This window comes from Arachis ipaensis, chromosome B3, assembly GCF_059453495.1.
Source record: "Arachis ipaensis isolate K30076 ecotype BB chromosome B3, ASM5945349v1, whole genome shotgun sequence".
Classification (NCBI taxonomy): domain Eukaryota; kingdom Viridiplantae; phylum Streptophyta; class Magnoliopsida; order Fabales; family Fabaceae; genus Arachis; species Arachis ipaensis.
The window spans coordinates 37149818-37172550 of NC_142438.1; the positions used below are offsets into that span (position 1 = coordinate 37149818).

At 36.2% G+C, this 22733-nt stretch overlaps 4 protein-coding genes across 9 annotated transcripts; 3 read left to right on the forward strand and 1 right to left on the reverse strand.

Moving 5' to 3' along the window:
- The first annotated feature begins 1531 nt into the window (after nucleotides 1-1531).
- LOC107630284 (protein tesmin/TSO1-like CXC 5) lies at nucleotides 1532-6541 on the forward strand. Of its 3 annotated transcripts, none has more exons than XM_016333386.3 (9): nucleotides 1532-1892; nucleotides 2339-2670; nucleotides 3127-3234; nucleotides 3353-3530; nucleotides 3922-4275; nucleotides 4411-4511; nucleotides 4585-4679; nucleotides 5220-5639; nucleotides 5819-6305. In XM_016333386.3, the coding sequence occupies exons 2-9, from the start codon at nucleotides 2351-2353 to the stop codon at nucleotides 6040-6042; spliced, it is 1800 nt and encodes a 599-aa protein (XP_016188872.1). In that variant the 5' UTR covers nucleotides 1532-1892; nucleotides 2339-2350; the 3' UTR covers nucleotides 6043-6305. The 3 variants fall into 3 exon arrangements, 2 of the variants coding, with proteins under 2 accessions (XP_016188872.1, XP_088365058.1); XR_002359219.2 differs by adding an exon at nucleotides 6352-6541 and having other exon boundaries at nucleotides 1840-2670; nucleotides 5819-6102; XM_088508932.1 differs by having other exon boundaries at nucleotides 1840-2670.
- A 999-nt stretch (nucleotides 6542-7540) lies between these two features.
- On the forward strand, nucleotides 7541-14591 carry LOC107630285 (proteinaceous RNase P 1, chloroplastic/mitochondrial). 3 transcript variants are annotated; one of them, XM_016333388.3, is made up of 8 exons: nucleotides 7541-7974; nucleotides 8090-8270; nucleotides 11417-12993; nucleotides 13074-13163; nucleotides 13246-13427; nucleotides 13526-13646; nucleotides 13797-13865; nucleotides 14011-14591. In XM_016333388.3, exons 3-8 carry the CDS (start codon nucleotides 11503-11505, stop codon nucleotides 14146-14148), a joined length of 2091 nt encoding a protein of 696 aa, XP_016188874.1. In that variant the 5' UTR covers nucleotides 7541-7974; nucleotides 8090-8270; nucleotides 11417-11502; the 3' UTR covers nucleotides 14149-14591. The 3 variants fall into 3 exon arrangements, 2 of the variants coding, with proteins under 2 accessions (XP_016188874.1, XP_088365536.1); XR_015907492.1 differs by lacking the exons at nucleotides 7541-7974; nucleotides 8090-8270 and having other exon boundaries at nucleotides 10658-12993; nucleotides 13543-13646; XM_088509410.1 differs by lacking the exons at nucleotides 7541-7974; nucleotides 8090-8270 and having other exon boundaries at nucleotides 10663-12993.
- A 907-nt stretch (nucleotides 14592-15498) lies between these two features.
- Nucleotides 15499-17371, forward strand: LOC107630286 (protein ABIL1-like). 2 transcript variants are annotated; one of them, XM_088508923.1, is made up of 8 exons: nucleotides 15499-15731; nucleotides 15837-15919; nucleotides 16098-16245; nucleotides 16329-16428; nucleotides 16513-16549; nucleotides 16702-16859; nucleotides 16953-17017; nucleotides 17139-17371. In XM_088508923.1, the coding sequence occupies exons 1-8, from the start codon at nucleotides 15639-15641 to the stop codon at nucleotides 17214-17216; spliced, it is 762 nt and encodes a 253-aa protein (XP_088365049.1). In that variant the 5' UTR covers nucleotides 15499-15638; the 3' UTR covers nucleotides 17217-17371. The 2 variants fall into 2 exon arrangements, with proteins under 2 accessions (XP_088365049.1, XP_016188875.1); XM_016333389.3 differs by having other exon boundaries at nucleotides 15504-15731; nucleotides 17130-17371.
- Nucleotides 17372-18434: 1063 nt separating this feature from the next.
- LOC107634375 (uncharacterized) lies at nucleotides 18435-19059 on the reverse strand. The gene is made up of 2 exons (XM_016337892.2): nucleotides 18778-19059; nucleotides 18435-18686 (listed from the first exon to the last, which is right to left on the reverse strand). The coding sequence occupies exons 1-2, from the start codon at nucleotides 18913-18915 to the stop codon at nucleotides 18519-18521; spliced, it is 306 nt and encodes a 101-aa protein (XP_016193378.1). The 5' UTR covers nucleotides 18916-19059; the 3' UTR covers nucleotides 18435-18518.
- Nucleotides 19060-22733: the final 3674 nt, after the last annotated feature.

Below are 22733 nucleotides of genomic sequence, written 5' to 3' on the forward strand. Positions count from 1 at the left end.
TAGATAATTTCCACCTTACCAACGGAGGTTTAGAACAAGATCCGGCAAGTCCACAAAATTAATTTGATCCTAAATTACCAAAATTACACAAAATCTCAACACCAAAGCTCAATAAATTTTGAATTCAAGGGTTGGGCAGCTGGAAATGAGAATGAGGATTACCAACAATTTTGTTCGGTGGGTTTTGTAGAGTTCCACGCAGTGATTGTGTGACCGCAAATAGTGTAGCGATCAGAACTCCGAATCAAAAGTTGTGTGGGTTTGAAACTCAATCAAGGGTTTGGCTATGGCTTCTTCTCCTTCCTTGTGTCTTCAGCGTGAAACCCATATGAATTGGGGAAGAAGAAGAGCTGAAGCTCTTCATTAAAAGGCTATTGGGTTGGGCATTGCGCCCGTTATGGGCCCGGTTCGGTCGGTTTGGCTCGTTTGACCCAATTTTGAGTTAAAATTTTTAAAATTAGTGTCAAAATTCATATTTTAATTATTTTTACCATTCTAACTTATTAAATTTAATTTTTTAATTTTTTTAAATAATAATAAATTTATTAACTCATTATTTACTAATTACTCAAAATTTAAAGAGAGAGTTTAGGTATAACTCCTAACTCTATTTACAAATTTAAATTTTTTTCTTAAATTCAATCTTACTCTATTTACGAATTTAAAATTTTTTAGTTTGAACACTATTTGTACTTTAAAATTCTCCAACTGACTCTATCAACAAAATGTTAATTTATTTTCAATCAAACAAAATATTTAATGTATAATCAATTGTTTGTTTTATTAGAAAACTAGAAATGCACATTCACAATAAAAAACAGAATATTTATATATATTCAATTGCTTATTTTATTAAAAAATTAGAAATGCACATTCACACTCAGAAACAAAATACATTTACATATAATCAATTAAATATTTACCCACGCTAAAAATACAGATTCAATGATATGGGTAAATTGGGTAAGATTAGTACCAAACTCGAACTTTATTCTATCCACAGTTCAATTGCTCCACTTCCAATTTCATAGTAAAGCAGACTATCAATCTTAAACATATTAAGTCGAATAAGGTATCCAAAGAGTTAATATTATGAGATCCAAAACAACCAATTTTTTTATAACTTCTTTCAATTTCAAATTGTTGCAAGATTATCATCGCTCATCTCCCAACTCAAATACAACATTACATCGTCATCGAAAATTATTTATGTATATTAACAACTAAAATGTCTAAGTGGCATGGAATACTTATACATAAGAGTCTTAATTCGAGTCTCTTCTCAATCAATCTACTCCGCAATCATTAAGGGGTCGGATTGTAAACTCCCTCCTGTCAAATTGAAACGGATTGAATAACGGCATATGCAGATGGTAATGCCAGACCTTCCATAATAACCAGGTTTATTTACTGAAATCGATCATAGAAGAGGTCGAGAGCAAGTTTGACCGTAAAAATATTTGCTCTCCGAAGTCAACAATTTTTTCACTGGGACCCCCTCTATTTTAGCGCCAAATACTCTCTCTCTTCTGAACGCGTTTCTCTTTAATCCCGAAGTGAAATTCCCTGTCTTTAACCGCAGCGGTGATACGCATAGCCAGCATCTATCACTGCATCTGCACGAGGGAATTGTACACGTGGCCCATGGAAGGTGGTCGCAACACACGAGTCAATGCTTCTAATGAGGGTTTCGTCGAACGGCTGCAAAGGTGAGATGAGCAATGCTTCTATGAATTTGAACCGAACGATGCATGCTTTAACCAAGGGCCGCACGATGAAGATGGCATGCGGATCCGGCCGTTGAATATTTACAAAAATTGAATTTCAAAAGCTTTGGTAGAGAGAGGGAGCAGAGCAAGCAAGAGGGGAGGGCGAAGCCGAACATCAAAAAGGTCCCTTCACTTCTCTTTCTCTCTCTTTCTCTTTCCATTTCTCATCTCTTGGTTGAGTTGAGTTCAGCTTCATCACTTATCTTCCCCTCTTCTTTGTGCGGTTCCCTCAACCGCTCTCTCAGTCTCTGTCTCTTTCTGTGTGGTTCCTCGGGTTCTGCGTTGCTATCCGGATCCAAGTCACTTGAATTGTGCCCACTATTCTTCGAGCTTGGGGTCTTGGCTACCGAGCTGCTCAATCGCGTGTATTTTTGCGCTTTATTTATTTCTCGAGACTTTGGAATGGGTTTTGGATCTGGAAGTCAGCCAATTTCAGCTGATTTTTGTTGATTCTGAGGGAATCATCGTTGCTCCAACCTCTGCTTTCTTTCTTCTTGATTATCCAAGTATTGAGAAAGGAATTCGGAACTCTCCGTGAATTCTTAACATTTCTAATTTTTTTTTTTTAGTATTTATATGTGATGGGGGAAGGAGAAGGAGGTGATTGCGCTTTGAGAAATGTGGCATCGGATGCACCTACGGTGCCGGTGCTGGTGCCGCCGTCGGATATTCCCGCCAAGAAGCTTGCAAGGCAGCTTGATTTCACCGGCTTAGCCGGGATGCCGGGCGGCGCGCCATTTCCAGAGAACTCGCAGTTGCGGCAGCAACAGCAACAACAGCTTCAGCCGCAAGTGGTGGCACAGTCACAGTCACGGTCACATCCGCAGACAATGACGCAGCCGATGGTAATGATGCCGATGCCGCATCCGCCGCAGGCGCCACGCCTTTCAACGAGGGTTGGGTGAGTACTAACTGTTTTAGTCTTCTGAGTTTTGACAACATGAATTTTGAAATTGCTCTTTTTCTTGCTTTAGTTTAAAACCGAAAAATTGTGGCCTTTGTTACTTCATGTTCATTACTCGCTTTCCCTCCTTCTGGATAGGGTCGGTTCAAAATTATTAGTCAGTCTTTTCCTTAACACCGTTCTCCCTCTATTATTCTTCGCTTCAACTCTATTAACAACTTATTTCTTTGCAAACAATATATTCTTTTATTTCTTTGCCTACTGTAATTTCCATTTCGGTCTCTGTGTTTTTCTGTGGTTGGGAAACCAGATATGAATAATCTAGTAGATAGTGAGGGTTTAATTTATGCCCTTGAGTTCAAATCTTTGCTAATTTAGATTATTTTTCTTTACATGAAAACTTAGCTAAAATGATTTAATCTTCATTCTTCAACCAACATCTATTGTATTCAGTAAATCAGAATCTCCAAAACCAAGATCAAGGACCAATTTTGAAACAAAAGAAGCTACTCCAAAGAAGCAAAAGCAATGCAATTGTAAACACTCAAAGTGCTTAAAGCTGTAAGTATAATCCCCTTTCACTCTCTCTGCTCTTGATATTGCACTGGTGTAGCATATTGGCTAGCTACCAGCGTGCAATCAAAAACTGTGATACTAACATTCAAAGTATCGTGAGCAGATATTGTGAATGTTTTGCATCGGGAATATACTGTGATGGTTGCAACTGTGTAAATTGTTACAACAATGTTGATAATGAAGCAGCCAGACGAGAAGCTGTTGGAGCTACCTTAGAACGTAATCCAAATGCATTTAGGCCAAAGATTGCGAGCAGCCCTCATGGACCACATGACAACAGGGTATGTTGGTTTAACTATTTCAATGGTTAGTGTTGTATGCCATGTTCTTGACTTCTCCCCCCACCCCACCCCCCCCCCCCCCCCCGGTCTCTAATTATAAGTATTGATTGATGATATGGTCTTTGTTAGAGTCTCACATTGCCCAGAGATAAGACTTGAAAAGCCTTTAAGTTTGGGTATCCTCACCTCATGAGCTAGTCTTTGGAGTTGAGTTAGGCTCACTCAAATATAATGAGATATTGAAACCTATTTTGTATTTGTTATTTGGGCCACCCCAAATGTTATAGGTTTGTATCATAAACTGTGTTGAATTTTTATTTTGTATATTTATTAATTTCTTATGCTCTAAAGTTTTCTTATTTCTCTATTTGTGAACTTCAAAATAATGTAGGAGGATGCTGGCGAAGTTGTTATATTGGGAAAGCACAATAAGGGATGTCATTGTAAAAAGTCTGGCTGCCTCAAGAAGTACTGCGAGTGTTTCCAAGCCAACATTCTTTGTTCCGAAAATTGTAAATGCATGGATTGCAAGAATTTTGAGGGAAGTGAAGAGAGACAAGCATTGTTCCATGGAGATCAAAATATCAACATGACATATATTCAGCAAGCAGCAAATGCTGCAATAACTGGTGCTATCGGTTCCTCTGGCTTTTCATCACCGCCAGTATCAAAGAAAAGAAAAGGTCAGGAACTCTCTTTTGTGCCAACAGCCAAGGATCCATCCATTGGAAAGCTAGGAAAACAGGTAGAACTTTATCATAGTATGAGAAGCAGCAGAGACTTTTTCTTGTTAAAAAAAAATTGAAAAAAAAAAAGAAGTTGCTCTCGAATTTTATATACTTACAACCTTATAACTAAATATTTTCTTAATGTTCACCAGGCAAACCATGTCAAAGGTCCTTTACCCTCCTCCTCCTTTTCTCCTGCCCCTAGTACTCATGTTGGAACTGCAACATTAGGTCCTTCAAAATTTATATACCGGTAGGGATAGTTATATTCATGAATGAAGATGCTTGTAATCAATTTAGTTGTTAACTTAGATTTTTTTTTGAAGGTCTGTATTGGCAGACATACTACAACCAGAGCACTTGAAGGAGCTTTGTTCAGTCCTAGTGCTACTATCTGGACAAGCCGCGAAGACAGTAACAGGTAACTTGTCATTTAAGTCACGATACTAATTTTCCTGACAGGTTTGGAAAGACCATTGTATTTTCTTTCATCTTTTTTGTGTGTAGATTGGTAGTAAATTTGAAGAGGAATCTCTTCACTTTCCTTCTAGAAGTCGGAGTAGTTCCATATAATCAGTTAGCATCAATTATATATGGGGCCAAATCTGTGTTTACAAATTGAATTTTGTTAAAATGGTTGCTCTAAATTCAACTACAACTGAATAACAAAAGGTTTTTAATCACAAGGGGTTCAGAATGTCTATTCACCACCCTCAATTGCCAAATAAAAACAGCAAGATAACTGGTTCTGTTATTTACTGAAAATTTCAGTAGTAAATTCACCAGTAAATATGGTCCCCGATATTATTATATGTAGACTTTGAACTAAAGTTTGTGGGCTAGAGCGTGCTAAGTTTCTGCTCAATTGGTGCTTCTTGTTATTTACCAAATAATATGAGAATGGTCAATGCAAATTATTGATTAATTTCCTCTCACCAACTACCGTTATTATTTTAACCAGACCAGAAAAATATAATGCACAAACATATAGAAGATCAGACAGAAACTTCCCTTGCTTCTTCAACTCAACAACAGTTACCAAGCCAAAAGGGAACTAATGTTGAGAAAGCTACGTCTGGTGATTGTTCAAGTGAGAACCGAATAGATAAGGTCAGCCCAGATAATTCTAGTTCAGACGGTGTTGGTGTCCTCAAAGGGAGGCCAATGTCTCCTGGAACTTTAGCATTAATGTGCGATGAGCATGATACAATGTTTATGACTGCTGTCTCTCCTAGTGAGCCAATTTCTCACACTTGTAACATATCTTCTCAATTGCCTTGTGGACAAAAAATGACTGAGTTATATGCAGAGCAAGAAAAGATTGTTTTGACAAAGTTCAGAGATTTTCTTAATAGAGTTATCACTATGGGAGAAATAAATGGTAAGTTAATATTAGGGAAAAAGGAATTATTAACTTATTGTGGTGGAGACTATTGAAATATTCTAATTTTCTGAAGTGGAGAATATATATTCATATTAATTTATAGATTGAATATTATCTCTGTTTTTCATTACCTATTTTTATCGTTAGAAGTGGCTAATCTAAATTCCCATGAACAGAAACAAAATATTCTTCATTAGCCAGAAGTGAATTGGAGAGTCATAGGGACCCAGTGGTCAATGGCACTGAAAATGCTAGAACTGAGACAGTAGATGAAGGAGCCACTAAAATTGGTGTTGCCAAAGCTGTTGTTCATCCTCTGGCGACAAGTAGGAATTTGACTAATTCAATATCTTTGGTCCATAGTAATCTTGTTCCTGAAAATGGTGAAAAAGAGGTATGAAAGGAATCTAACTTACAAGGATGAAGGATGTTCAGAAAATACCATTAGAAGTATTTTGAGGTATGCTAGAACTTGTGTAATATAAAGTTAATGTCATTCTTCTTTTTCTAACTTAGCTTTGTAGGACTGTAGGTGTCAAGCATACAGGCAGGCCATTGATTTTTAACCAGAATCAATTTTTGTTTTTATCAATTTCTTTATTTTCTTATCCATTCATATATATCTGAATTAATTATTTAATTAGAATCAATATAGCTTGTGAATTCCAGACTTTTAATTTCATATTTAACTTATTTGTTTTCATTTTAGGGCTTTTCTGGGCTTTGTTCATTTGTTATTGTTCAAATATTAGAGCCTTACAGTTTGGCCTACAGCACACTATAAGTGCGGTTTTGTTACGTACAGTTCAACAACTGATCTTGTATTATCTATTTTGTTTCATATAATTATGTAGTTGTATTCTCTGAACTCAAGATATAAAATGATGTATTGCCTACAATCCTTGCATTTAAATTTTAGCTATGCACTCCTACAATAACTGACTACCTAGAGTCGCTGACCTCTTATTTCTTATTTCTTTCCTTAAAAAAATAAATTATTGAAATCGACCAACCTTCAAATATTTACCTAGGAACAAGTTACTGAGATTTTTTACTCAATTGCGGGATATGTAATAAGAGGGAAAAATTCTTCTGACATGTCGACTACTTTTAGAATATTTCTAAAGTTTATGCTAACTTTAATTGTTTCACTTGTATTCTTTAGCCTTTAGGGGTCTGATTGTTATGCTTCACTAATTTTTTTAGATAATTGTGTATTTAGTTATATATTACTGATAATTTACTAATAAGTAATAACTGTTCGAGTGAAAAAATGATATATCTAAAACATAATGTTTCTGAAAATATATTATACAGTATTATTATTGTTGGAGCAATAGACATATACATATTTCATTATTACTCAACACTATATATCAATTTTCACCAACAACATTAGTTCATTCATTTTTTTTACAATTTATATCAGTTTTTAACTTTTCAATAGCAGTATTAATTTTAGTTATTGACCCTTTATATTAAATGAAGGGATTCACACTTGCGAATTTTTTTTTTTTCCTTGTAATTTGATTTTATCTAAATAAGGATGATAATAGCAGTATAAATCATAGTGATTAACCTACCATTTTAAGTGAGGGGGACATATTTGTCATTTTAACTGCTTATCAGATATTAGTCATATTACCATGATTCTGAAAATTGAATTAGACGGGTTAGTTCAATTGAATTAACCGAAAATTGGTCTTCTAACTGACTCAGTGATAAAAAAAAATGTTTAACAAAAAATCAATGAAAAACCGGTCAAACTGGTAGTTAATTGGTGAATTACTGAATTGCATGAATCGGAACGGTTTTTGAGGGTATGACCGGTCTGCAGAGATACTCTAAACGGCCTCGTTTTATAATTTACAAAAAAAATATTTGAAATCAGGAACCCGAAACCCCGAACTCCCGACCGCTAAACCCACTCTAATTCTCACCCCCACATTCGTGGAACTACTCTCCGTCGACCAGCTCCACAGTCGCCGGCGTCGCTCGCTGTCGTCGTCGCCTCATTTCTGCTCGCGGTCGCCGTCCCGCACTTGACTCTTTTGCAGCAAGACTTTCAGGGCTGCAGTTGCACTCCTTGTCCTTTTCTGGGCCCTTGCCAAAAAATCAAATCCATCTTTCTCCCTTCTTCTCTTTCCCAAGACTTCATCTATGCAGTATGCAGTGCACACACTCACATCACCACTCTCTTTCCTCTTTACTTTTTGTTTTTTTTCTTTACACTTTCTATTCCAAGAATTTACTTTTTCTTAAATGATCTAATAGTTGCAGGTTCTTCATCCTTTGCTGATGGTCATTGGGTTTATTCTGTTAAGTGGAGAAGGTAACTTGGGTTTAATTAGCTCTGGAACTTCTTTGAAAGAAATCATAATGTAAATCTAAATTAATTAATTTATTTTTATAATCAATGTAGTTTTTGCTTCAATTTTGGTGCACAGATGGTTGCCTGGTTCTATGGAATTGAAAAAAATAGTGCATTTAGGGCTTCAAGGTGTGGCTCTAGCTTTGGAATATTTGGAATTCCGACTAAATTTAAGGAAAATGATGGAATTGTGGCTAATTTCTACAGCCTTCATTCATGAATTGGGTTTGATTTGCATTTCCCTCTTTGGAACACAGGTACTAATGCACTTTCACCTGGTTGTTGATTTCTTTCTCTATTTGGTCTTCGTTTTTATTTTAATTTTGTATTACTAATTTTTTCATTTGTCAAGTGCAACCTGCAAGCACTAGAGGTGACAAATGGACCGAAATTCATTGAGTTGACCGTGCAATTCGCTAAAAAAAAAAAGTGAATTAGGCTAAAAATTTAAAACTACTATAATTAAAAAATTCGCCTAATTCGCATCACCAAATTTGGGAACTTTGATAGATTTTAGTGGGGTGGGGCAGGCTTTCTCGACGAGTCTGTATTTTTTTTTGTAATTAAAGATAATAATTGAAGATGTTCTAAGTTATAATTTGGATTATGTTTTATGTTTGATTTATTAGAAACTTGAAGATATTTAATTATATATTTTGGACAATATTTATTTTTTTTTAAACGTTGATTTTATTATTTTGTTTCAAAAAACTTGGTTGATGATTATGTTTATTACATATTTAAAATTATAAAGATTTTGATGTTTATGAATTTAGAAATTATAATTTTTTTTATATCTTTAGAAATTATAAATTTATTGAAATAGTTATAAAATTATATATATTATTTAATATTTAATAATTTTTTAATAAAAATAATAAAAAAATTAATTAAAAAAAAAAGAATAGAGGATCCCCTCACTAAGCGGAGAGAGCCAGTCCATTTCTCACCCCTACAACTACAAGCAAGCTTTAGTTATATTTATTAACTTGCTAACAAAAATAATTGCATGAGTTAATAATACTCAAAATAACCTTTAAAATTTGACCCCAAACTTAATTTAGCCTTTTAATTTTCAATTGACTTAAATTATTAAGTTGGTCTCTTGGTTCATTTCCGTCATCCAAGAGATGACGTGACACGATTAAGTGACACGATTAAATGACGTTGTTTTACTATTTGTACTTAAAGGACGTCATTTTACTCCTCCCTCTCTTTTTCTTCCTCTTTTTCAATGCCTAAACCTCCCACCACCCCAATGCCACCACCCTCAAATATACCTTTTCAATTCCACCACCCTTATCACAACCACCACACCACCCTCGTCCTCCCCTCCTCCTCATCCATCACTCCAATTCAGTTGCATCAAACTACAAAGCAATGTTACCAGCATGCGACGTTATCAGCAATAAACAGAGAGAGTAATAGAGTATTGTATTATTTTCAGTTATATCAAACTACAAAGCACAAACAGTCGGGCAAACAGAAATCTAACAAGGTCATAAACATTAACGAAAGCAAACAAAGAATGAACCGGATCCGAGGTCTATACTCTGTTCTAGGAATAGAAGGATTAAATTTAGTTCATTAACATAAGCTTTTGCATTTTGCCTTCACTAATCCATTGCCCTTTTTCTTCGACATCTTTCTCTTAGCTTATCCTATTAATAAAACATTTTCTGTATGTAAATTCAAGATGTTTTAGACATCGACTTTATAATAACCATGAGAGACATCATGTCTATCAAGCAACACTTATGACATTATCTTCCTTATTTAAACTCAGAAATTTAAGAAATGAGGAATCTGTATCCAAATTGGAGTGGTGAATGAGGGAGAGATAAGGAAGAGGGTGGTGATAGTGGTGGTAATGAGAATAGTAGGATTGAAAATATATGATTGAGGATGGTGATAATTAGACAGTGGAAGGTTCAGACATTGAAGAGAAAGAAAAAGAAAAGATGAGTAAAATAATATTGTAGCACAAACAATAAAATATGTCTTTTAATTATGTTACGTCATTTTCTTTGTAACGAAAATAAATAGAAAGAGTCAATTTGAGTCACACTTTAAAATTTTAGAGTATAATTTAGATTAATTAAAAATTAAAAATTAAATTGAATCAAAAATTAAATTTTGTGAAACATTTTGAGTATTAACTCATAATTGCATTCTAAGAAGCCATAGTGCTTCTATGACATGGCCAGTGTTGCATTAGGATGATTACTCTAAGTCGTAGTATATAATAGTAGTACAATATAGAGAGATATGTTAATTAGTAGTGAGCAATAAATGTCACTCACTAGGAGTGGGTATGACCCGTCCAACCCGAAGATCCGGCACGGTACCGAACACTTTAAGGGCTATTTTGGTGTGATTTCATCAGATTTAGGGTTAGGTAAGGGTCTCAAAAATAGATCTGATCATTATTTCAGGTCGGATCCGGACTATGGTTCGGGTCACCTGAATTCGATCCAGTGGCCCGATCATCATACACAATTAATATTTTTTGTTACTAGTGACGGATGATGGCTATTTTTATGTGAAATATAAGTATGGTAAACCTTAATATTTTGTGTTATTAGTTATTATAAGACTATAAGTTAATGTTTTATGTTTAAATTGCATAAGAGTTTAGACTAATGCATAATATTATATTATTTGTATTGATTTAAATATTTGGTGTTATTAGACAATATTAGTATTGATTATGGTTATGCTTTAATTTTAGAGAAGAGTTAGTTCTTGTTATATTTTTCTAAGTGAATTTTACTATGTCAAATAATGGTTGGAATCTTGGAAATTTGAATATTTTCACATGCTAGCTTATAAGAATGTATCAAGGTAATCTAATGTTAACGGCCCGGTTTTTACTCGATTTTTACCCGGTATAATCGTAGCCCGAAAATATATAGGTTTTATCAGATCTAGGGCCGAATTCGAGTCTAATAAATAGGCTCGGTATATATTTTGAGCTAAATTTAGATCACATCAAACCTGATTTCATCCGATCCATGCACACCTCTATCACTCACAAATCAAAATTGGGCACGGAAGTGAAGTGAACTCCTCTATTTCTCTTCGTCTTCATATTGGAGTCAACCAAGTTGTAAATTTTGATTGTTTTATTCTGATGACTGATTGTTGGGTTATTTTTATTTATTCTACTACTTATGTGCATTTTTCATTTTCTTTTAATTATATATTTTGATGGTTAGATTTAAATGTGAAATTTTAGTAATAAAATATAAGTAAGTGATTATGGGAGTCGTAAAATTTTAAATTCTATTATATTAGTCTTTGATTTTAAATATTAAAAATTTTATATTATATTTTTAATAATTTTATTTTATATTTTATTAAATCGGTCGATCATGGTTAAATTCTTAAACGGTTGAACCAGTCACTTGACCGTTCCTTGACCGGTTCAATTCTCCCAATCTTCGTTATCACCTTCAAAGCTCGGAGAGGTGAAGGGAAAAGCCACACATGGCCACCTTCAACACACTCCAACCCCAACGCCTTCTCTCATTTTCCCTCTCTTCTTTTTCTTCCTCTTCCTCCTTTCCTCTTAGAAACCCCCTCCAACTCACAGCACGTGTTTCTTCACATCATCAAACCGGGCCTGGCTACTCTTCGGTCAAATCTCTAGTTGAAACACCAACCAGAAACTCAGTGAAAGCTGACACTGACACCAGATTCAATAGGAGAACACGTGGTTACAGAGACAGAACCGCTTCTTCTTCCTCTACCTTGAGTGATAGTAGTAGTGGCAGACAAGCGGTTACTGAGAGATGGCAGAAGAAGGAGAAGGAGAAGGAGAATCTGGTGAACATGACGGAGGAGGAGAAGGACAAGAAGAATAAGAAGAAGAGGAAGAAGAAAGATGAAGATTCGGCAGAGTTGAAGTTGCGGGTTGCTCTTGATATGTGCTCCAAAAGAGGGGATGTGATGGGAGCATTGTCCTTATATGACTCAGCTCTTGCTAAAGGGGTCAAGTTGGGCCAGCACCATTACACCGTTCTCTTGTATCTTTGTTCTTCTGCTGCTGTTGGTGTTGTTCGACCCGCTAAAAGTGGAACCGGTTCTCGAACTTTGAATGCATTGCTTTCATCAGCCACTGAAGCTGCCAATGTTTCAGCAGACTTGAATTATGCTTCAGACAGTGAAGTCTTGGTGTCAGCTTTGAATTCTGCTGAGAAATCAGCAAACCCTTTTGCAAAAGATGGTTCTAGCTCTAGCAGACAAGAAGATCATGGAATTATGGTTAGTGAGGATGTCAAGAAATATGCACTGCAGAGAGGGTTCGAAATATATGATAGTATGTGTTTGGATAAGGTCCAAGTGAATGAAGCTGCATTGACATCTGTGGCTAGAATGGCCATGTCCATGGGAGATGGTGATAGGGCTTTTGAGATGGTGAAGCAGATGAAGATCATGGGGATAAATCCTCGGTTACGGTCTTATGGTCCTGCTCTATCTACCTATTGCAGTAATGGAGAAATAGATAAAGCATTTGATGTTGAAAAGCACATGCTTGACCATGGCGTCTACCCTGAAGAGCCTGAATTGGAGGCACTCTTAAGGGTAAGCGTACAAGCCGGCAAGGGTGACAAGGTATACTATGTGTTGCATAAACTAAGAAGTAGTGTAAGGAAAGTCTCACCTTCTACTGCATCTTTGATTGTTGATTGGTTTAAGGGTAGGCAGGCTTCTAGATTAGGGAAAAGAAGATGGGATATAGGATCAATAAAGGAAGCAATGGAAAATAGTGGTGGAGGTTGGCATGGACAAGGTTGGTTGGGAAAAGGAAAATGGGAAGTTTCTCATACAACAATTGGAGATGATGGAATGTGTAAATGCTGTGGAGTGCACTTAGCCACTATTGATCTTGATCCTATTGAAACTGAGAATTTTGCTAAGTCAGTGGCATCCATTGCTGTGATGAGGGAGAAAAAGTTGAACTTTCAGAAATTTCAAGTAAGCAACTAGACAATGTATTTTAGTTCTGGTCTCATTTTACATGGATGCAGTTGAATGAATAGAATTGTGAATTTCAGGCCTGGCTTGACTACCATGGACCTTTTGAAGCAGTAGTAGATGCTGCAAATGTAGGTCTATTCCGTCAAAGGAAATTCAAGCCATCCATGGTAAGTTACTGAATGTGGAAAATATTCAGCTTTTGTGCATGCTGTGACTGTTGATTAATTTTTTCTGAGGTGAAACCTTTAGGTCAATGCTGTTGTTAATGGAATACGGCAAAAGCTCCCTTCAAGAAAATTTCCCCTTATTATTTTGCATCATCGTCGTATCAAAGGAGAGAAAATGGGTGAACCAATCAACAGGGCGCTAATTGATAGGTGGAACAATGCTGATGCACTCTATGCAACACCTACAGGATCAAATGATGACTGGTAAGAACAATATGGGATGATATAATTTCAACAACTTATTCATTCACAGTTTCAACAAATTATGCATATCATCCTTCATTTGCTAACCTTTGCTTCAGGTATTGGTTGTATGCAGCTATAAAATTTAAATGCTTACTTGTTACAAACGATGAGATGAGAGATCATCTATTTCAGCTTCTGGGAAATGATTTCTTCCCCAAGTGGAAAGAGAGGCATCAGGTGAGCAAAGAAAGTTTTTCTATCAAGGCTTTGTTTCGATAGTCTTGCTGCATGCTTTTTGTATAATATATTTGATTAAATAGGGTATGATTTATCGCCATTAATTCTATTACCATAATTCTAACACTAGTATCCTTGTTCAAATTTAAGGTACGGTTCAGTTTCACTGATTCTGGTCCGCAGTTTCACATGCCGCCTCCTTGTTCCGTTGTAATTCAGGTACTGGAAAGCTCTTTAGAACATCAAGGAGCTAATATTTTCATCTTTTGTTTTTTCCTAAAAAATGTGAAGCTGAATAGAAATAATGGATATGTAAAGAGAAGAAAATGAGAAGGGAATATAACATGGCATATTTGGTTAGCAGGAATCAGAGCAAGGCCACTGGCATGTTCCAATTGAGACAGAAATTAACTATGAATCGGAGAGAAGATGGTTGTGCATTACCCGCTCGACCTCAGGCATGGTTTGTGAAGATTCTTCAACGGCTACTGGAAATAACTGAAGGCTTAATCACTGAGGATTGTATCTCGTACATATTGTTTCCATTGTTCCTTTTAGAACTCTAGAGTTTACAATGTCATTGGCTATTGTTGTTTCAATGAAATTACTGATATCAGTTTACTCATTACTTAGTTTAATAACTCTGCATATCACTTCAATGGTGAATAACATGATATTCTGATCCTTTAAATTAGACTCTAATCAGGGGAATTTGCAAGATCAGCTCCTACAACTACAACCGCTTCTAACAAGGAGTTACAATGCAACAGCAGAATATTGGCAAGCGCAAAGAGCTTAAGGAATCACAATGTACAAAAATGTATATTTTTTAAGCATTGTTGTCCTAATCTACAAACTCGGATATTATCTAAAATTGCGGCTGCAGGATAGATTGCTGGTTGTACCATTGATTTTCATATATGAAGTTCAATTGTCATTTTTCAAGTATACTGAACTATGAACTAGAAAATTAACTGAGTATGTTCATGATTGCTATAGAATAATCTTTTTTTTTTAGGAAGGGTCAAGTTACATTAGGGGCTTAAACCCGAGATCTCTTAGCGAGAAGGGAGGACATTTGCTGTTTGAGTTACGACTCATTGGCATAAATTAATCTCTGTTTAACAAAACTTCAGCAAGAAAATGGGCCCAATCACTGATGCTGGCCTTGGGTCTAGCAAATCCAAACGGCCCATCATAGGAACTTTGTAATTTGTATTAGTATATGACCAGAAACCAGTAAGGTGCTGTGTCTTGTGTATTATTTGTATTTCACATGACATGAGGTATTGCACGTGCTAATGCTGTTTATGCCTAGCACAGTTAAGCTCTCCACCCTCCAACAAGTCATGTGCAATTCAAAATATAAAGATAACATGAAATTATTGATTCTTGTTTCTCTTATCGTTTTCAGAGAGGTAGATTGATGCGTTACCTTTCTTTTGGCCCCGGAAATTGATGCATATTATATAATATTTACTACTGACCGCAACACTGCAAGGCATCTATTTAAAATCTGAGATATAACAATCAAACTGTAGTGAGGAGTGAGCAGTTCTAATTTGTGTGTGTCAATTTTTAAATGGACATGGTCTTTTTTTTTTCTGTCATTACATCATACGATGAGTCGTTTTACCTTGGTTTTTTTTTTTTTTTTTTTTCCCTTTTTAAGCACAGAAGTAGGTAAAGACAGAAAATCACGGGAATGAAACTGTTTATTTGTCATGATCCTCTATGTTGGCTAGCCATGGCTGCAGAACCTTTCTATAAGGGGGGTTGTGAGTTGTGTGTTTGTCTATTCTGTCATATCACATATGCCTCCAAAATCTATACAATATAGTATTTCTTGATTTGTCATAATTGGACGCAATGCATGCACAATTCTCGGTCAAAAAAGAAGCATTTAGACCCTATATTTGCTTCTTTTTCATTACAAGCTGTGCCTTCACTACTTCAAATTAGTATTTCATCCAGAGAGTCAGTAACTGCATCATGGAGATGAATTTGAACTCTTGTTCCTATGAAAATCCTTCACAAGCTGAGGAGAGGGTAGAAGAAATCATGCACTTTGACGAGTCTCTCAAGGTTCACATCCATATATATCATATATATTCCATACTCTCTTAGCAATGCCATATCGACCAATTGTTCAGAAAAGTTGCATCTTTGTATTGTTGATGGTTGTTTCAGGAGCTAAGAGCGCTGCGGTCTCAGCTTCACGATGCTGCAGAGTATTGCGAAGCAACATTCCTGAACAGCAAAGAGAGAAGCATGTGAGTCCTACAATACAACATTCACCATGCTCAAACATTATTTTCTCCAGTATTGGTTTCTGTTATGTTTAGTGAATTTTTTTACTCTTAGATGTACAAACTACAAATTGATAAAACATTCTAAGTAAATTTGTATGAATAATTGAAAATGACTGATTGGATTTTATAAGGGTTGCAGTGTGGTGGAAAATACAAAGGACTACATACGCAAGACAATGGTCACTGTTGTTGATCATCTTGGAAATGTCTCAGCTAAACTTGATGGCCTTATTTCTCAGACAAATGCGTTTTCTGAAGCTGAGTCACGAGTCCAATGCCTCAAACAAGTTAGCGCTATTGCTTTGATACATGAAAATCATAAATTTATTCAAAAAAGTTTGCTAATGAAGACTATGCATGCTTTTGACAGAGACTCCTCTCATGCGAACAATATGCTCATACAACTGGTCTTTCAAAAATGCAATTTTGCGACAACGTGAAAAGGTATCATAAACGTTATCTATCATCACGTAAGTATTTCGTAACACTCAAAACTTTTCAAATCAATTCCTATTTTATATGATTTATTATTTTCAAGTATTTTCCATGATCAGCACCTTCCCTTGAGAGATCAAACAAAGACAAATTAAGGTACCACTTCAATCCTTAATAGCCGAATCTAATAGAGTAATATATGTCTGACCACAAGTCAGAATCAAGAAACACCATGCTTAATCTATGAATGTGAAAGATATTTTTATACATCTATGCTTGATATTTATGGTTTTGGCACCCTAATGCAGAGATTCTGAAAGTCAAAATCCACCAAAGACTGAAGAAAAACATGTACCAGAGGCTCTTGTGGATTTGCCACTCTTTATGTATACTTGCAAACCATGCCCAGCTTCTAAGTTGAAGCAAACAACCGCTTCAAATAAGGGGCATCACAACCTGGCCACGGGTAACAAATGATATTACACATGTTTGTTCTCATAATTTTCTCTTATTTTTCTCTAACAAAAGTTTCCTTTCCGAATTCCGTCTTAAACAACAGTGGTACCTGTTCAGGATGGTTTAGAAGTCTTAACAAAAGTTCCAAATTCCTCATTTCATTTCCATGTGAGTGCCTGCTCTATATCTAATATATCATATGGTAGATTGATCTGCATAATATGAAGTTGATCACTCTGTAATCCACTAATATGTATCATTGATTTTCAATTTTGGGTAGAGTACCCAGAAGGTTGGACGCCACAGAAGATCCTCGCATGGTAGTGACCTCTTATGGCGCATGCGACGTTCTAGACGAATCCAGTGAAAGACTTGACACCATATTCACCTGTTAAGTTCCTTGAGGGAAAATGTTATTCTTTTCTTTTTTTGGTACTTGTATCACAAACATTCCCTGCTCTTCTTCACGTATGACAATGCAGTGTTAATTAAAGTGTTTTATGTAGTAAGCAAATATTTGTATAATTGTGGTGTGATTCTGGAATAGTGCGATATTTTAACTACAAAATAGGGTAAATATCTTCACAACAAAAATTTATTGTGGCAGGTTCCACAATTTATGTTTTGCTCCAACAATTTTCTGTTTATTCTGTTACAATACATGATGATGATATCACATGTAATTGTTGCAATTCCAAACTCACAGCATGTGAGTTGTAACCCTTTACAATTGCGTTCTGGTTTGTGACTTATTTAACGCTTGAATAGTTGAATGTGATACATATCCCTTTCTGCGGGCCTGCGGGCCTCGTTGAAAATAAATGATATAACGACAAACAAACAAGTGAGACTGACAAGGGAACAAGCTAAGATATGCGATCTTTGATCTTTCTTTAATTTCTTCTTTTGTTAATATCATCGCAACAAAACTCTTGTTAAAATGGTAAGTAACCCCATTGTGTTAAAAGGAGGAAATGAATATATTCTCTTAGGCTGCGTGACACAGACACATAGAATCGTGTTTGACATATGAGACATAAATAGAGATATTGTGTCTTAAGATATTGAATTGATGTATTTTGTCTCAATTTTTATTTCTCAGGAAGGATACAACGACACTAACAAGTGATACAATTTATTTTTTATTTTTTCTTTCATTATTCTTGTTAATTTTTCATAATTATATTTTTTATTAAGAAAAATATAGTTACATAATAAAAATACTAAATAATGTGAACAATTGATATATAGGATATTCAATTTATTAGGTGTGCGAATAGTTATTCTAGTATTAATGTTTAGGAGATAATTTGAGGGTGGGGTACTTTTTTACTTTATTGTGCAAATTTTAAGACCCGTTGTTCTTGTTGTTAAAAAAAGTTATTGGTTACTTAACATAACCCTTTTTATTATTATATTTTTCTTCTCAAAATTTTTGAATGGAAAAAAATGAGAATAAATTAAATTTTTATAATTTGTTTTACTTTATCACCAAATAAAATAAAAAAATATTAAATTATGTGTCTCTATCATTTATGTCTTATTCTCCTATCTTGTCATATTCTTAGAAACAAAACACAGGAAATAAAAATGAATAAAGCAAGGAGAACATACATTTTAATTAATTATGGTTTGATTGATACACTTGAGATGATAAAGAAAACCTATGCTATGTTACAGAAAGGGAAGAGAGATCAGAGGAGGTTCCCTTGTATATAAGGAAATTAAGGGTCTCAAGAGCAAAATAGATGAAAGTGCCAGGTGAATGGGTGAAGAAGCACCCAAAATTGAAACCCACCACACATTGCCATCCCATTCCATACACCTTATCAAATTCCTGCAGATCAAAAAAGCTACTTCATGAATCATGATTATTGATTAGATCAACACACACAAATACAAAAGTACATTAATGATTAATTAATTACCTTCTTGATGTGAGCAGCAATAGAGATGCAATCATGAACATCATAAAGGTCAAGGGCCTTAGAAGCACATGCCATGGCCTGGATTTGCATCTTCAACGGCATGTCAGTTTCTTTCACCATACCTTTCCCTTCCAACATCTTAATGTTCCTTCTTCCGCCAGAAGGGCTTGCTTATGAAGCTCAGCTTCCAACATTGCCTTGCCTTGCCAATTCACAGATTTTATAGATGCAGATGAAATGGCACCATTTTGTAATTCACACGTAACCTCCTTAATTTCCTTTTCTAAATCTTCATCCCCCCCCCCCCTTCCTTTAACAATAGATTTCAATTAATTTTTTAATCTATGACGACACGTAAAAATTAAATTCTTTATTTTTATACTAAGTAACAAGTGATGTACTTTCGAAAAATTGAATAGTTCCCCAAGATACGTCTTACACTCACACGTAGAAAAATATAATAGCTATTGCCGTTTAAGTTTGTGCGATACAAAATTCCCTCTATACGTTGAAACAACTTGAAAAGATTTTAACTATATCATATTAATTATAACATTGAATTTTAATGAATCTAAAATTAGGATTTAATTGTAAAATCTCTTTGTATATTTGGATGGCACTAAGTTATAAGACAAAGATTTTTTAGTTTTCAAGTATGTTTGACAAATTTTTTTAAGTAAAAAAAAAATACTAAAAATAAAAAATATTTTTTAAAAACAATTATATTTTTCTTTTTTTTTTTAGCTTTAGAGAAAAGATGTTTTAAATAATAAATAGTTTATCAGATGTAATTCTTTTAAATTTACACACTGATTTTAATGGTTACATCATTGTTTGATAATGATCAACTTGCTTTACAACCATAATATGAATAAGTTAAAAGATTATATAACAACTTAATTTTATATTATTGATGCAATGCATACATAACAATATTATAAAATTTCCACTACACTAGAAAAAAAACAATACGATTTTTTTGTTTGAAAGTAACCCAGAGCGTGGATGCCCCGGATTGGAGCAGAGAGCAGAGATTATGTTTAATCTGTGTATCCAGATTCCAGATCCAAGGATTACTGCACCGTCTATCCATGGATTACCACAAATCAGAGTCGCAAACCTTTGTGCTTGACGTAGCATTTTGCACTCATTCTGCCTTTACTCTACTAAATAAATATAGCTTCCGTTTTGGAGAAGTTATTAATATTCATGTGGGTGTCCGTGTCGCATAGACTAAAACTCTAAAATAGTTTTTGAAATTGAATTCGTACACTAAATTAATTTCTGGAGTTTCAGTTGTATTAATAATATTTTTGAGATTGATTTTCGAGTATTATAATGATCCTTTAACTTCTTTTTGATAAAAATTCAGCAAACGGAGCAATGAATTAACGCCACCAATATCACACTAAACACATGTAAAAAGCAAATGCTGCGTCATTTTGTTATATTTGGGCATCAAAACAGTTTGTACACACAATTTTCATCAAGATTAGACTTTTTCGTCTCTCCACTTCTTTTCTTATTCATAGAACCACTCTAGGTTCTCTTCCTTTATCTATAGAGCCATTCTATAAAATGAAGACACTGAAAAATCATTTTGATGAAGTATATAACTTATTTCATCATTTAAATAAATTTGCATAGAATTTTGTTACTAAAAAGTTTAAAGCTGAAGAAGAAATGTGATAAGACTTTATTTAGGTATATTAAACTTTGTTTTTATTATTTTTAGGGATAAGTACGATTTTGGTCCCTAACGTTGAGGGCCAGAATCGAAATCGTCCCTCTTCTAATTTTCGATTTAAAATCGTCCTTAACATTTTTTTCGTATTAAAATCGTCCTTTTAAATTTTTTTGGACAAAAATACCCTCACCACTACCAACATAATTACCTCCTTCACCACCACCACCACCAACTGCTACTCCACCACCATTATCAACATCATCATCATCATCAACACCCATTGCCACTCCACCACCACCACCAACGCCGCCGCCGTCCCCCTCCCCCTCCCCGCCTCCCCCCACCCCCTCCCCCTCACTGCCTCCCCTTTCGCCCCCACCCCCACCCCGCATCCCCTCCCCCTCCCCCTCCCCGTCTCCCCCTTCCCCACCCCCTTCCCCACCCCCACCCCGCGTCCCCTCCCCCTCCCTGTCTCCCCCTTCCCCACTGCCACTCCACCACCACTAACGCCGTTGCCGTCTCCCTCCCCACTTTTCCCTTTCCCCTCCCCCTCCCCGCCTCCCCCTTCCCCCACCCCGCGTCCCCTCCCCCTTCACTACCTCCCCCTTCCCCCCACCCCCACCCCGCGTCCCCTCCTCCTCACTGCCTCCCCCTTTCCCCAATCAGCAAATCAGAAACAGAAAGCAACAATAATATTTCACAAATCAGCAACAATAAGGGAAGAAGCGGTGGGCGGCGGTACGGCGGTGGGTCGGCGAGGCAGAGGCGGAGGCGAGGTAGAGGTAGAGGCGGCGAGGCAAACGCGGCGAGGCAGAGGTGGAGGCGAGGCAAAGGCAGAGGCGGTGGGAACAGCCGAGGCGACAGCGACAGCCGCCGTCCCCTTCCTCCTTTCCCCTTCTCCCTCCCCCCTCCGCCTCTCCCCTTCCCCCCACCTCCACCCCACGTCCTTTCCCCGAACCCCGAACCCCATGTCTTTTCCCCTTCCCCTCCAAGCTTCGCCGCCGGCGCCGTCCCCCCTCCCCCCTTCCCCTTCCCCCTTTCCCTCCCCATCCCCCTCCCCTCCCCCTTCGTATACCCTTTGCTTCCCCCCCCCCCCCACAAAACGTGTTTTTTTTATTTTATATTTTTTTATTAAAGTAAGGGTAAATTTGGAATAAATTAAAAAAATTTATTAAAAATGACGATTTTAAATTGAAATGCAACATTAAGGACAATTTTAAGTTGAAAATTACATCAGGGACGGTTTCGATTCTGACCCTCAACGTTAGGGACCAAAATCGTACTTATCCCTTATTTTTATTATTGATGCAGTTAGTCACAAAATAATTTTAGCATTTTTTTTTAGGTAAGAAAAACTACATGTAGAAAAATAAAAAAATACAAATTAAGCATTATGATACTTTAAAAGAGTTGTTCAAAACTGATAGAGCTACTAGTAAAGAGACAGCTACTTCACGAGAAAGAATTCAACAACTTGATAGAAATTTTATTGACTTGAATGACTTGTTTGAAAATATTGGATTTTCTGACATAGATGTTATAATATGGAACAGATACTTCTACATTTTTTGCTAATTTAGATTCACCAAGTGCACCTTATACTTAGCTAAATCAATTAGGAGAGACTTCAACTTCAAGAGGTACAAAGCGTGAGTCTCCTATGAATGATTTTTTGGAGGCACAATATGAGAAAGTTGCATTTGGAATTACTACTATGGCCGATGCTGCAAAAGATGATGTGGCTCAGAGACACAGGTTGAATCAGTTAAGAGACAAGCTTCTGTGGTTAAGAGATAAGTTTTTGTTACTGAAAAACAAGTCTCATTAATTGAAAGATAAGTTACAATTGCTGAAAAAGTATTAGCTATTATGCACAATGTTCTGAAAACCGGTTCGAACCGGCTGGTCGAACCGTGAACCGGCTGTTGAAGCGATTCGGATAATAAGAAAAACCGCAGAATTTGAAAACCGGCCTTGAACCGACGAACCGGCCGGTTACCGATCGGTCGAACCGAACCGGAACCCGGCCGGTTTTTTAACCTTGCAGCAAAACGCCGCCGTTTTGTGTTGTGGGAACCCTAATTCCCTTCTCCCCTTCGCAGCCTCCACTTCGTCCAGCCTCCAGCTTCTCAGTTCTCATCACTCCAGCCTCCCACAGAACAGAACAACACCCACGACTCCACGAGGCCCTCAACGCACTCACCGCCGTCGCACTCACCTCAACGCACTCACCTCCGTCGCGCTTCAGCACCGTCACGCCGTCACCAGC

What these genes read in the sequence shown, in the direction of transcription:
- LOC107630284 (XM_016333386.3), top strand. Translation starts at nt 2,351, where the DNA reads ATGGGGGAAGGAGAAGGAGGTGATTGCGCTTTGAGAAATGTGGCATCG. An exon ending in CGCCTTTCAACGAGGGTTGG is followed by an intron (nt 2,671 to 3,126) that starts GTGAGTACTAAC and finishes TATTGTATTCAG; the next exon opens with TAAATCAGAATCTCCAAAAC. An exon ending in AGCCGCGAAGACAGTAACAG is followed by an intron (nt 4,680 to 5,219) that starts GTAACTTGTCAT and finishes TATTTTAACCAG; the next exon opens with ACCAGAAAAATATAATGCAC.
- LOC107630285 (XM_016333388.3), top strand. Translation starts at nt 11,503, where the DNA reads ATGGCCACCTTCAACACACTCCAACCCCAACGCCTTCTCTCATTTTCC. An exon ending in GGAAATTCAAGCCATCCATG is followed by an intron (nt 13,164 to 13,245) that starts GTAAGTTACTGA and finishes TGAAACCTTTAG; the next exon opens with GTCAATGCTGTTGTTAATGG. An exon ending in ACAGGATCAAATGATGACTG is followed by an intron (nt 13,428 to 13,525) that starts GTAAGAACAATA and finishes CCTTTGCTTCAG; the next exon opens with GTATTGGTTGTATGCAGCTA.
- LOC107630286 (XM_016333389.3), top strand. Translation starts at nt 15,639, where the DNA reads ATGGAGATGAATTTGAACTCTTGTTCCTATGAAAATCCTTCACAAGCT. An exon ending in GAGTCCAATGCCTCAAACAA is followed by an intron (nt 16,246 to 16,328) that starts GTTAGCGCTATT and finishes TGCTTTTGACAG; the next exon opens with AGACTCCTCTCATGCGAACA. An exon ending in TAAACGTTATCTATCATCAC is followed by an intron (nt 16,429 to 16,512) that starts GTAAGTATTTCG and finishes TTCCATGATCAG; the next exon opens with CACCTTCCCTTGAGAGATCA.
- LOC107634375 (XM_016337892.2), bottom strand. Translation starts at nt 18,915, where the DNA reads ATGTTGGAAGGGAAAGGTATGGTGAAAGAAACTGACATGCCGTTGAAG. An exon ending in TTGCTGCTCACATCAAGAAG is followed by an intron (nt 18,687 to 18,777) that starts GTAATTAATTAA and finishes TTTGATCTGCAG; the next exon opens with GAATTTGATAAGGTGTATGG.